This window comes from Hibiscus syriacus, unplaced genomic scaffold (assembly GCF_006381635.1).
Source record: "Hibiscus syriacus cultivar Baekdansim isolate YM2019G1 unplaced genomic scaffold, ASM638163v2 tig00110879_pilon, whole genome shotgun sequence".
Taxonomy (NCBI): domain Eukaryota; kingdom Viridiplantae; phylum Streptophyta; class Magnoliopsida; order Malvales; family Malvaceae; genus Hibiscus; species Hibiscus syriacus.
The window spans coordinates 481,632-494,289 of record NW_024062895.1 but is presented as its reverse complement, the minus strand read 5'-3'; the positions used below and the strand labels follow the sequence as shown (position 1 = coordinate 494,289).

The 12,658-nt window shown below is 32.8% G+C and overlaps 1 protein-coding gene and 1 long non-coding RNA gene across 3 annotated transcripts; both read left to right on the top strand.

The window, feature by feature from the left end:
- Positions 1 to 1,452: 1,452 nt before the first annotated feature.
- On the top strand, positions 1,453 to 12,361 carry LOC120144093. Its single transcript, XR_005518012.1, has 2 exons — positions 1,453 to 1,490; positions 12,177 to 12,361. It is a non-coding gene; the product is annotated as an uncharacterized LOC120144093 (long non-coding RNA).
- On the top strand, positions 10,489 to 12,060 carry LOC120144092 (probable NAD(P)H dehydrogenase (quinone) FQR1-like 3). Of its 2 annotated transcripts, XM_039158247.1 has the most exons (5): positions 10,489 to 10,566; positions 10,960 to 11,084; positions 11,180 to 11,273; positions 11,362 to 11,627; positions 11,807 to 12,060. In XM_039158247.1, the coding sequence occupies exons 2-5, from the start codon at positions 11,059 to 11,061 to the stop codon at positions 12,039 to 12,041; spliced, it is 621 nt and encodes a 206-aa protein (XP_039014178.1). In that variant the 5' UTR covers positions 10,489 to 10,566; positions 10,960 to 11,058; the 3' UTR covers positions 12,042 to 12,060. The 2 variants fall into 2 exon arrangements, with proteins under 2 accessions (XP_039014178.1, XP_039014177.1); XM_039158246.1 differs by lacking the exons at positions 10,489 to 10,566; positions 10,960 to 11,084 and having other exon boundaries at positions 11,102 to 11,273.
- Positions 12,362 to 12,658: the final 297 nt, after the last annotated feature.

Here is a 12,658-nt window from a genome sequence, read left to right as displayed (position 1 = left end):
TTTATTAATTGATTTTCATATCCAAACGGCTCCAAAACATCCCCAACAGCTATATACGACTTCAAACACATTCCAAGCTATAAATACAAGCTAATGACACTTGAAGAAGTAAGAGAACAACTATCCAAGCAATCAAACACAAGAGAAGAGTTTTTCAATCTTATTTCATCTTTCTCTTGTAAATATTTTGTTCTTGTGAGATCAATCTTGTAAACACCTACCTTAGAGAGGTTTTCTTGTTTACATCTTTTATCATTTTGTAAAGGGGAAATGTTCTAGTTTTGCCCGAAAAAACTAGAGAGTTTGTAAGGTTACTCTTTATCCTCAAAAGAAAGAACAAATTAGTGAATTTGTGGAAAATCCTTGGTGAGGAGCTAAGGTAGTTGATGTAGACTTTGGTTGAGAAAGTCGAACCACTATAAATCGCTGTGCAATTCTCTATATTTCAATCTCCTTACTCCTAAACACAAAACCATTCCGACCCCTCTTTGCAAATTGTTCCGGTTGTCAATTCGAGCTTCCAAATCCTAACAATTGGCATCAGAGCCTAACTCGTTAAGAAGGTTTAACCACCTTGAGACGATCCTAGAAGAAGCTCTACCAATTCCCGACACAACCGAGAAGATGGCTTCCACCTCTGGCTCGTTCCACATGGAAGACTCCCTATCAACCAACAAACCTCCATACTTCAATGGAGTCAGCTATCATCATTGGAAGAAATTAATGAAGGTATTCATCCAATCCAATGATCTTGATGCATGGGAGATAATTGAGAACGACTACTATTCTCCAAAGAAGAAGGGAAGAAGAGGAGTGACAAAGAACGGAAGAAAGCTCGACTTAATGCCAAGGCCATGCAGATGCTGTTTTGTGCATTTGGTCATGAAATCTATGAAGGGGTTTCTTCATGTTCAAGTGCCAAGGAGCTTTGGAATAAGCTTGAGGAAATCCATGGAAACAAGAAAGAAGAACTAACAAAGGTGGTGTCTCTAATGGCTTGTGAAGAGCCCGAGGTATCTTCTCACTCAAATGAATTTAATTCATATATGTTTGATGAGTTACAAGATGCTTTTAATAGGTTATATTCGGAGTTTGAGACCATGAACTCCAAATATAAGAAAATGATTTCAAAATTTAAAATCGAAAATGATTTTCTTTGAAAACAAAAATAGATTTTGAAAGCCAAATTTTGAAAAGGATTTAGAGAATGAAATTTGAAAGAAATATTGATTTAGTTAAGCTTGAATGCTTAACAAAAGAAAAAGAAATCATTTTAAATAATTCATTTAGTTCAATAATATCAATATGCTCACATTGTCATTATCATGATAAGGAACATACTTGTCATTTGAAGAAAGGAAAACGTTTTAAAATTAGACAAGTATGGGTTCCGAAAGGAACAAGGGGCATTGAAACTAACGTTCAATGATCCAAAGCAATTTGGATACCAAAATCTGCTTAAATGGCTCTTGTAGCATGCATGAGTTTTGGTTTTAAATGATTATGCATCATTATTTTAATCTCATGTATGTTGAAAAGATGATTATGATGAACATTTTAAAGTTATATTAATTTTTAAGAATTTTTAGTTCATCATAATAAAATTTTGGTCAAAATTGGTTTTAATGCAATTGATATCTCTCTAACAATTGATATCAATTTTTCAAATACTTTGATTTTACAAATTTTAAAATTTTTGACCTAAATTTGAATGTTTATGAATGTGGTTTAAATGAAAATGATAATAAATCTCTAACAATTGATATCAAAATTTTCAAATGCATAACATTTTTGGAAAACTTTATGCATATGCATTTAATTTTAACAATTGGTATGGATATCAAATTTCAACAATTAGTATTGCATAAAGTATTTTAGTCTTGGATATATTGAATTTCATGTGCTACTAACATGTTTGTTATTCTTTGTATAAATTTAATTTTGTTTAAGTGTCTTGTTCTTAAAGCTAAATTTTATTTGGAATGCATTTATTGAGGGGGAGCTTTGATTTTTCAAATTATTTTTTTTAAAAAAATGTCAAATTTACTACTTACTCTCCAAAGTTATTTTGAACTTCAAAGATTAGAGTCTTTTTGATTTAACAAAAAAGGGGAGAAGTGTTAAAGTGTTTTAAAGGGAATGAATGTTAAAGTAAGAGGGAGTAATTTTTCAAACTTGATTTCAAAATCTTAAAATTACTCAAATGTTTTTGAAAACATTTTTATGTTTCGATATAACAAATTAAGTTAAATGAATTTTAAGATTTTACAAAAGATTTTCTAAGTATATTCGATGTAATTATTCGAATATCAAAATATTACTCCAAGTCTTTCAAAGTTCATTTTAATCCTTACTAAAGTGTAAAATTGTGTTTTATACTTAAACTATTTTAAAAGAATTTTACAAAGTATTTCGAGCCTTAAAGCGAGCCAAAAATATTTTCTTTTCAAAGGGTTTCAAGAAAAATCAGATTGCCCAGGGGTACCGATTCCCCTGTCTAACGGTCAAAAACAGATTGCACTTAGGGAATCGATTCCCCATGAGGGGGTATCGATTCCCCCCCATGCTCCAAGCTATTTTATTAATTGATTCTCATCCCCAAACGGCTCCAAAACATCCCCAACAGCTATATACGACTTCAAACACATTCCAAGCTATAAATACAAGCTAAGGACACTTGAAGAATTAAGAGAACAACTATCCAAGCAATCAAACACAATAGAAGAGTTTTTCAATCTTATGTCATCTTTCTCTTGTAAATATTTTGTTCTTGTGAGCTCAATCTTGTAAACACATACCTTAGAGAGGTTTTCTTGTTTACATCTTTTATCCTTTTGTAAAGGGAAAATGTTCTAGCTTAGCCCGTGTAAAAGCTAGGGAAAGGTTCTAGTTTAGCCTGGAAAAACTAGGGAGTTTGTAAGGTTACTCTTTATCCTCAAAAGAAATAACAAATTAGTGAATTTGTGGAAAATCCTTGGTGAGGAGCTAAGGTAGTAGATGTAGACTTTGGTTGAGAAAGTCGAACCACTATAAATCGCTGTGCAATTCTCTATCTTTCAATCTCCTTACTCTCTAAACACAAAACCGTTTCGACCCCTCTTTGCAAATCGTTCTGGTTGTCGATTCGAGCTTCTGAAAATCCTAACTTATATAATTATATATATTAAACTATAAAATTCATAGGATCAAATTGAAATAAAATAAAAATTTAAAGCTTAAATTAATACATTATATAGTTATACATATTAAGCCTTGATGGTCCTTGATGGTGCACCTGGATTGATGATGTGGCATCATAGGAACAATTGGATTAAGCCTCTATTCAAGGATTTTAGTTTGCCTATACCTTTAACCATAGATAGGTGGCATAAGCATCTAAAAAGTTGGGTCACATTAAATGCATTGTCCTCTCTCAAATTTCAAAGCAAAAACCGCCTCCCATACATATTTCCAAAACCTACGTCTAGGAGTAGTTTTTAGGATTTTTTCCCTTTTTTGTATTTTATTATTCTTTAATTATTTATTTATAATGCACATATTAATAATACATGTGAGCTTGTGTAACACCCCCAACTCGTACCCAACCCGGATACGAGTCTGAGGTGTCACATTGACTTTTCAAACTTTGACTCCTGACAAAAACTCGAGAAAATTTAAAACTTTCATTAAAGTCACAGCGGGTTGTTTAACTCAATCAATTAGTACATGCCAACTATATTCAATATACAGAATACATCTAATTCAAGACATCTTTTCTGATCTGATCTTCGGTAAGAAGTAACTGACCGGTCTTGCTTCTCTTCACTTGTCTTCTAGCTTTTCGGAACCTACGTGTGAAACACTCACACATTAAGTCGATGACTTAGTGAGGCATAAAAACATATAACCACTACTAATGCATTCATAATCTATATTATATCATACAAAATCATACATTCTGTCATGCAACCACTATCCACTTGTACACACATCATTCACATGTTCTTATAACAGGTTTCATAGCACAAAACATGTAAATCATGTAAGGTGTTATTATTATCTCTTTATTAGTCTTATTTTCGTTCTTTATCTTTTTGTCATAAGTTCTTGCATCAATTCCTCTTAACCAAGCTATATACACATCATCATATCACATATATCACTTCACACCATAAAGATTACAAACCAATCACATACTATCATGCAAGGTTTTTTTATATTATTTCCTTTATTAGGCCATGTACACATGTGAGAACCATAGATATGTGAGTCTATAGAGGTTGTGCACTAATGTTGTCACCACAGCTTGTATAATTGCACCGAAGTGCCACGTAGAATTACACCGGAGTGCCGCGTAGAATTGCACCATAGTGCCATATAATAATGTCCATCAGGACCACATATCATTCCTTAAGAATCATATACATATACTAGGGATCAAGTATGTGTCTCACAATACTTCACACATGTTCTAAAGAATATATATATATATCCCGAAGGACCACGTAGACCCTCGACTCTTGGCATGCCAACTATACCCCTAGCTCTCAAGACACATAACATGGGCATTTTCTTTTATACTTATCATTTCACATAACACATAGTTCACTTTCACATATCACGTAGCTTATATAACTTTTCGTGTCATTTTACATTTCTTGACACCTTGCTTACATTCTATTATTATGACTTTTCATAATTACATATACACATAATCTTATAGTTCATTCACATGGCTCATCATAAATTTTCATAAGATCACACCCATTCACGTAGTTCATTTCCATATAATTCACCTGTACCTATTTGGTTTCTCATATAATCACAGAGTCTTATAATATTTCATACGACCTCATACATCACATCACCTAGATATATACTCAAATACTCATAGTTATATAGTACTTAAATTATTCCTATTCACATCATTCATGTTCATATTTATAAACATGCATTTTATATTCTATGTGCGTATCATTATTTTATATCCAAATCTCCTAAGTGATATATTATTCTCAGTTCCTTTTATAGTTCAGTCTTATATAGTTTTCCTCCATTCTCCATAAATCTTATAACTCTAATGCGCAATTCCCATAATTGATCATATCATTACTTACTTGTCTCATTTATATTTCTATTATTTATATAACATTTACACATGTTTACCTAATTCAGTTTCACATATCGCATATGCAAGTCTTCTAATAAATTATCATCAAAAGCTCCTATAACATCTTCCTATAGCTTCATAGATCTTTACCATATAATTGGTCTTACATGTCCCTATAACCAGTTCTATCAATATCTCCTAATATATATATATATCTATTAATCTCATATTGTTCTATAGGTCAATGTTATTTAACTTATCTCACATTTTATTTAATCCCTTAAGTTGATTCCACCAATTCCTTTATATCTAAATCAGGTAATTTATATCTTGTTCCATATTTTATGTCACTTTCTCTTGTTAACACATAAGTCGTGGTTACCTTACATAATTTGTGATCCTATAACTTATATCACATGTTCATATAACATTTTCCTATAATACATAAATCATTGTCATATAACTCATATATAAATTCATACCACATAACATATAATACGAACAAAACATATTCACACAATATCAACATAATCATACTTCTACTCCTACAATCATATTGGAAACAGACTTGTCACAAGTCCAATTTCCATATTCAATGCGTATATTATAATAATATGCACTCACCTGGCCTCACTAGTCAATACCAATCTCTTATCTTTTCCTTGATCGATCTTACTTGCCAAATATTCCCGGAATTACTTTACGCTTAGAATCTACATAAATGTACATTTTAAGGCAATTATTAGATACCTACACCTTGTAATTGGATACTAGAAACTTACACGAACCTATTAAACCAATATTCATAACTTTCCTTTAGGGGGAATCGGTTCCCTCCTGTGGGGGTATCGGTTCCCCCATGACATTCTGTAAATTCTGGTTCGTTTGAGGGGGTATCGGTTCCCCTTGAATGGGTATCGATTCCCCTAGCCCAGAAATCACATTTTGAGCTCGAAAATCACTTCATTTTCAGTCCCACACTTCCTATTTCACTTCCTTTAATATTCTTAACTCAAATATACATACTTAAACTAATAAATTTCATTCAATATCTCTTTAACTTAAAAATCCACTCCTCCACATAGCATTCAAGAATCATACCAATTTTTCCATGTTACCCAAACTTAATTCTAACACTTCTACTTCTTATTCTCATAGATGACAAGTCAAATTCAACTTCCAATTTTAGTAATGAACTATATTCCAAAATTTCATTCAAAAACACTTAATCTTTAATCTCTCATAAATCCACCATCCTTTGTTTTTAAGATGATTTAAGCTTTCCTAAGCTTAATTATCATCCAATAATCATAACCAAATCCTAAATTCAGCTAAATATCAACTAACAAAAGATCTTACCTTTGTTTATGGCTTCACAGTGGAAAAGAAGAGAATGAAGAAGAGAAGTCTGGAACTCTCTCATATTTCCCACGTTTTATAATACTAAAAAAGGGAAGATAAAAATCTTTCCCATGAAAAGACCATTTTACCCCTTTAGTTCATCCATCTTTGCTATTTAATCTAATATTAAAATTATTTACTTAACTCCCGAGACTTTTAATTTATTTCTAAATTGAGCACAAAACTTTCAAAATTTTCAATTTAGTCACTGACCCTGATTTGGGATGTTACAACTTGTATATTGGACCAGTGTAAAACAAATGTAATGGACCTATACTAATGCAAATGACCTATTTTTTTGGGTTTGTTATTTATTTATTTAATAAAATAAATAGGCTATACCACTAACCTATCATGCAACTATTATTTAAAAACTATATAATATATACAAACTATATAACATGTAACACACACTAGTTATTTAACTATTTAACATGCAATGCAACATGAAATGAAACATGAAATGCAATTCAACATGAATTAATATGGAATGTTAAATGGAATGCCAAATGAATTAATATGCACCTATTATTATCTAATATCTAACCCATGTAATTATTTAATATGCAATGCAACTAATACTAATTCCATAATATCTAATATATGCAACTATACTAATATGCAACTATACTAATATGCAACCTACCTTATGCAAAAAATGGCACCATATGATGAAATGCATTTAGTATCCAAACTATACTATATGTACTAACTATATATCATATATTATATATTACAAACCGTCACGTGTCACCACCCGGATAAAATGGGTGATGACAATTATCAATATGAATTAATCTTTTATATTATGCTTTATATATGTTATAATTGTTAGATAATTTTTTATATAAATTAAACTATATAATTTACATTTAAAATAAATTTACTGATCATGTTTGATGCCAATAAATTATTCTAACATGTAATCATTATAATTAATTTAATTAATAATGTTCAATACATAAATTATTTAATAAAATAAAATTAATGATTATATTGAAGATTTATAAGATAAGAATGATAATATAATTATTATAATTAGTATTTTATTATAACATTTAAAAATTAATCATATTAATTAGTATGATTTATTATAAACTTAAAATCTCATAATTTTATTAAAATCTTATAATTTCATCAATGGTAATATAAATCAGGTAAATGTCAAATTAGGTTAATAACAAGTCAAATCATTTATAGGTCAGGTTGAAAACATGTTAGATTGAAAATAAGTCGGATAATACCAGTTATTTACCAGTCAATATCGGGTCGGGTTCATATTTGTCGGATGCAGTTCGGGTATCATATTTTCTATTCAATTCGGGTTCAGGTCGTTATCAGGACGGGTGCAAATCTACAATTTTCAGGTCCAACTCGGGTACATGTCAACACCAGTTCCGAATCGGGTCGTCACGACACAGGTCAAAAATAATTTCAACTCGAGTTGATTTTACAGATCGAATCAACTTTTTACACCCCTAATCAGCACAACTTTTTTTTAATCAGAACATTTTTGTTTTGTTTGTTCAACAGCTAATACTGTCATTGCCACGTGAGTTAGGAACCCGAACCAATAATTTAATGTCGTTTACGCAAAAAAACATATTTAACTCCTTACGGTACCATGAATAGGGGTGTAAACGAGCCGAGTCGAGCTCGAGTATTACTGAGCTCGACTCGACTCAAAAACTCTAAAATAGAGTTCGAGTCGACTCAAATATTCACGAGCTTAAAATTTTCAAGCTCGACTCAAACTTGAAATCCTGAACTGAAGCTCGTGAGCAACTCGAAAAAGGCTCGAAATGAAAAAAAAATTCTTAAACTCAACTCAATTAAAGCCTCAAACTTAAACTCGAACATGAACCTTAAATATGAAATCTTACTGTATTTTTTAAAACAAAATCATACATAAATATTATTATTAATTTTTTAAAATAAAATCTTAATATATTATATTTTCGAGCTACTCACGAGCTTTTTGAGTCGAATATCGAGTAGCTCGTTTCAGCTCGTTAAGAATTCGAGTCGAGTCCATTCGATCCGAGTATTTATCGAGCATTGATCGAGTCGATCTTGAATAACTCACGATCTGTCCGTCTCATTTACAGCCCTAACCGTGAAGGCTCACGACATTGCCACGTGAGTTAGGAATCTGAACCAATAATTTAATTAGGGATGGCAAACGGGCGGGTCGGGTGCGGATACCCCCTCCCCCATCCCCATACCCACCTAATATTTTTCAATCCACCACCCGCCCACCACCCATGATGGGTAAAATTTTTCAAATCCACACCCGCCCACGTGGGTACATTCTCAAATCTATTCCCACACCCACTACCCACTGGAGACGTACCCGGCTAGACCCTCATGACAGCAAACTTAAGTTATACATAAGCAACAAACATAAAACAAACACTTCCATTAAGAAACATAATAAAATAAACAAATGATTATCTGATTTAAGTATTAATATAGATCTTAAAGTACATAAAACACCATAATAAAAGACATAATTAAAGTCTAGAAACATAAACGACAAACACATAATTTTTTTGTTCTTTGGCACAACATTCTAAAATTTCAGGCAATACTTGTGACATCTGATATTCCAGTATTACAATCATCATTCTAATAAAACACCATAATAAAAGACATAATTAAAGCCTAGAAACATAAATGACAAACACTATGTTTTTTAGTAAAACAGAAAAGGGCAATTGAATTACACGCATATGATTCAAAGACATTATATATTTATATTTCCCTATAATATGAGAAAATATCATCGAATTTAATCAAAACAAAAGCTAAGAACAGTTAAGTTTTGTCAAAGCAAACTAAGATGATTTAAGACCTCCTAAAATAGCAGCTCTCCAAAAAGGAGAATATAAATTTAATTTCGGGGACAAGAACATGGGAAAGTTATAAAGAACAAGGAAGACATTGAATATCTAAATATATGAAAAACTTTTAAGTACAAAAGAAAATTAGTTTCCAAAGATTATGTTTTAGGAAAATGTAAGATGTAATATTAGCTTCATAAATTTGAAAATTTTAGAAATAAATAAAATAAAATTCAACAAACGTAAAGACCAGGAAACTTAGTAATTAAAGAACGGAAGTTACGAGCAATTTTTAATTTAAAATACTTTTAGCACTTCGAAAAATTAGAAAATTGTAAAATACTCGATTGACATTTGAATTTGAAAAAGTCAGTTTCAAAGTTAGCATATTTAACCTCCGCAACTTTTCCCCCGTAGCCAAACAGAGTACCAGAGAAAGCACGAGTGAAACACTTAATTCTATTCAGTGGCGTTAAAAATGGAGGTTTGAGAAGCAACAATCTGACTTTGTTAGCCTAAAACGTGGGTGCTTAGTGTGACAAGATACTGATTTCCAGAACATTAAGAAATTAAGCTTAAAACAAACATTAAGATAAATCTAAAAAATAATTAAAAATCAATACGAGCAAATAAAAATTAAACTCTTAAAACGAAATGAAGAGGAGTTTAAAATTAAATGACTACGAAAATGGCTCTTACAAATTAAATTTCAAGTAAAAAGAGAAGAAACGTACCTAAATAAGCTGGAGAATAGAGACCAGAAGTTTGAAAGATCGGCGCAGTAACGAGAGGTTTGAAAGAAAAAAATTTATTCATAAACTTATCCATAATATTTGGTTAAATTACAAGTTATATCGTATACAATATTAGGATTTATAAATTAGTCTCTAAGATTACACCTAAATTCATAATGATCCAAAATTTAATGGATATTTAGTGGGCAGACATATGTGGGGCAGGCAGATACAGGACGGGCGGATGCGAGGCGGGTAAAGTCTCAAACCTATTACCCCCCACTACCCGCTATGGGTATCACTTTCTAAATCCATACCCGGCCACTACCCACTAAAATTATACTCATCCCCACCCCAAGTGAAACGAGTGCGGTACAAAATCTACAAAATTATACCCGTTTCCCTAATTTAAGGTCGTTTACGCAAAAAAACATATTTATCTCCTTACGGTTCCGTGAAGGCTCACGACACTGTTCTTTCTTTCTTCAACATAACTAAGGTAAAGTGTTCTCAACTTGTTCTTCTTTTCTAATTCTTGGTTTTCTGTTTTAATGCTTGATGAATTGTAATATCCCGGGGAAATTATTATGAAAATTATGACGCAGCTTTCATACATACATATATCTATATATTTCTGGAGATGGGTAGTTTCATCTTTACTTGGGAAGGTATGCTTGTGTGTTTTGGCTGATTACTTTCAACTTATTTCTCTTCTCTTATTATCATAAAGATGCTTTGTTTTCTGGGTTTGTTTATGATTCAAATTCTGGGTTTGAACTTTGAAGGTTAAGTGGTGTGTCAATTGTGGGGAAAAAAGGTTTTATAAGTTCCCAAGTAATCTGTAATAATCTCAAGTGTTGATGATAATTTTCAATTTCATAATGTTTTACAGATTTTCACGACTTTCAAAGGGGAATCATTTAGTTTTCATCAGATGCTCTCGGGTGATTGAAATATTGGATCCACCCGAGCATCCATCGCAATTGCAGCTATGGAAACAACCAAGGTGTATGTAGTGTGAGTGTTGATCCCTCAGCCCATTTGCATTACTTCATAATTTCTATGAATGTCTTCTATGTTTTGCCGTCCTTGAATTATATAAACTCGAATAGGTATTACTCGTTATACCGTCATGTCGAGATCATGGCGAGGGAAGTGCAAAGGGGGGCTAATTCTGTTCAAGGTGTTGAGGCCACAATTTGGCAGGTAATTATAACCGGAAGAGAAGTAGGATGCCTTGAATAAATATGTCCTTTTGATCTTATTAAGTTAGGCAATTGGTTTGATTTGACAGGTACCTGAGACACTATCCGATGTAATTATACAAAAGATGAAGGCGCCAGCTAAAGCGGCAGATGTACCGGTGATTAGGCCAGAACAGCTTTTGGAAGCTGATGGTTTTCTCTTTGGTTTTCCTTCTCGTTTCGGTGTGATGGCAGCTCAGTCCAAGGCTTTCTTTGATGCTACTAGTGAGCTGTGGAAATGCCAAGCACTTGCCGGCAAGCCTGCTGGTATCTTCTGGAGTACTGGTTTCCACGGAGGAGGTCAAGAACTCACTGCGTAAGTTCCTTCCGGATTCAGATATTCCCAGAGATATCAGTTATTGTATGGATAGACTTGCAGTTCCTTCAACCTACATTTGACAAATAGGTTAATTATGTTTTTTACCATACCTTCCCCATCAGCAAAATCAATGTTTGTGTTTGATATTGCATCTTCTCTTTGTTCAATATATCCAGATTAACTGCTATAACACAGTTAGCACATCATGGTATGATATATGTGCCTCTTGGATACACTTTTGGGAGTGGCATGTTTGAGATGAAGGAGGTAAAGGGTGGATCTGCTTATGGTGCCGGCACTTACGCAGCCGATGGATCCCGTGAACCCACCGAGCTAGAGCTCCAACAGGCCTTTCACCAAGGTAAATATGTTGCGGAAATCACCAAGAAACTCAAGAACAAGACAAGCTGATGGATATCAATATCCAGAGTGCAGAGACTAACAAAAGTACAACATTAACTCTGATGCTCATGTATCTCTGCACTGTTCCATTCTTACCTTATGTTTGGACTGAAAGAAAATGAAATAAAAAGAATGAAAGAAAAGCAAGTGAATTGAATGAAGATCCACCTTCCATTATATAATCTTCATTGTCGTCTCTCAGTCATTTCCTTAACTTTCTCTCTCACTTCACTTTCACCGTCCATTACCTTTCCAACAGTTTTCTTGATCTCATCAACCATCACAAGTTCATCACTTTCTTATAGACCAATCTCATCTCCACCACTAACCCTAGTTCGCCATCTTGAATGCATTAAGCTGTTGTTCGGCGTACATTGTCCATGTTAGAATCGTTACGCCGAACAACAAGCTTTCAATGACCGAGTTCCAACCACAATGAGATACGTATCCTCCTATTGCTTTGTGTGTAAAGAACCCTCAAGTGGGGTGCCCAACTACATATAGTCCCCCTGTAGCAACGTTTCTGAAACATTATTGTGTGGTGGTGGCACACGCAAGGACCATAAGAACTCGAGCTTCGCTCGAGCCCAAGTGTAATTTCTTTCACTTGGGGTGCTTTAAAGTTT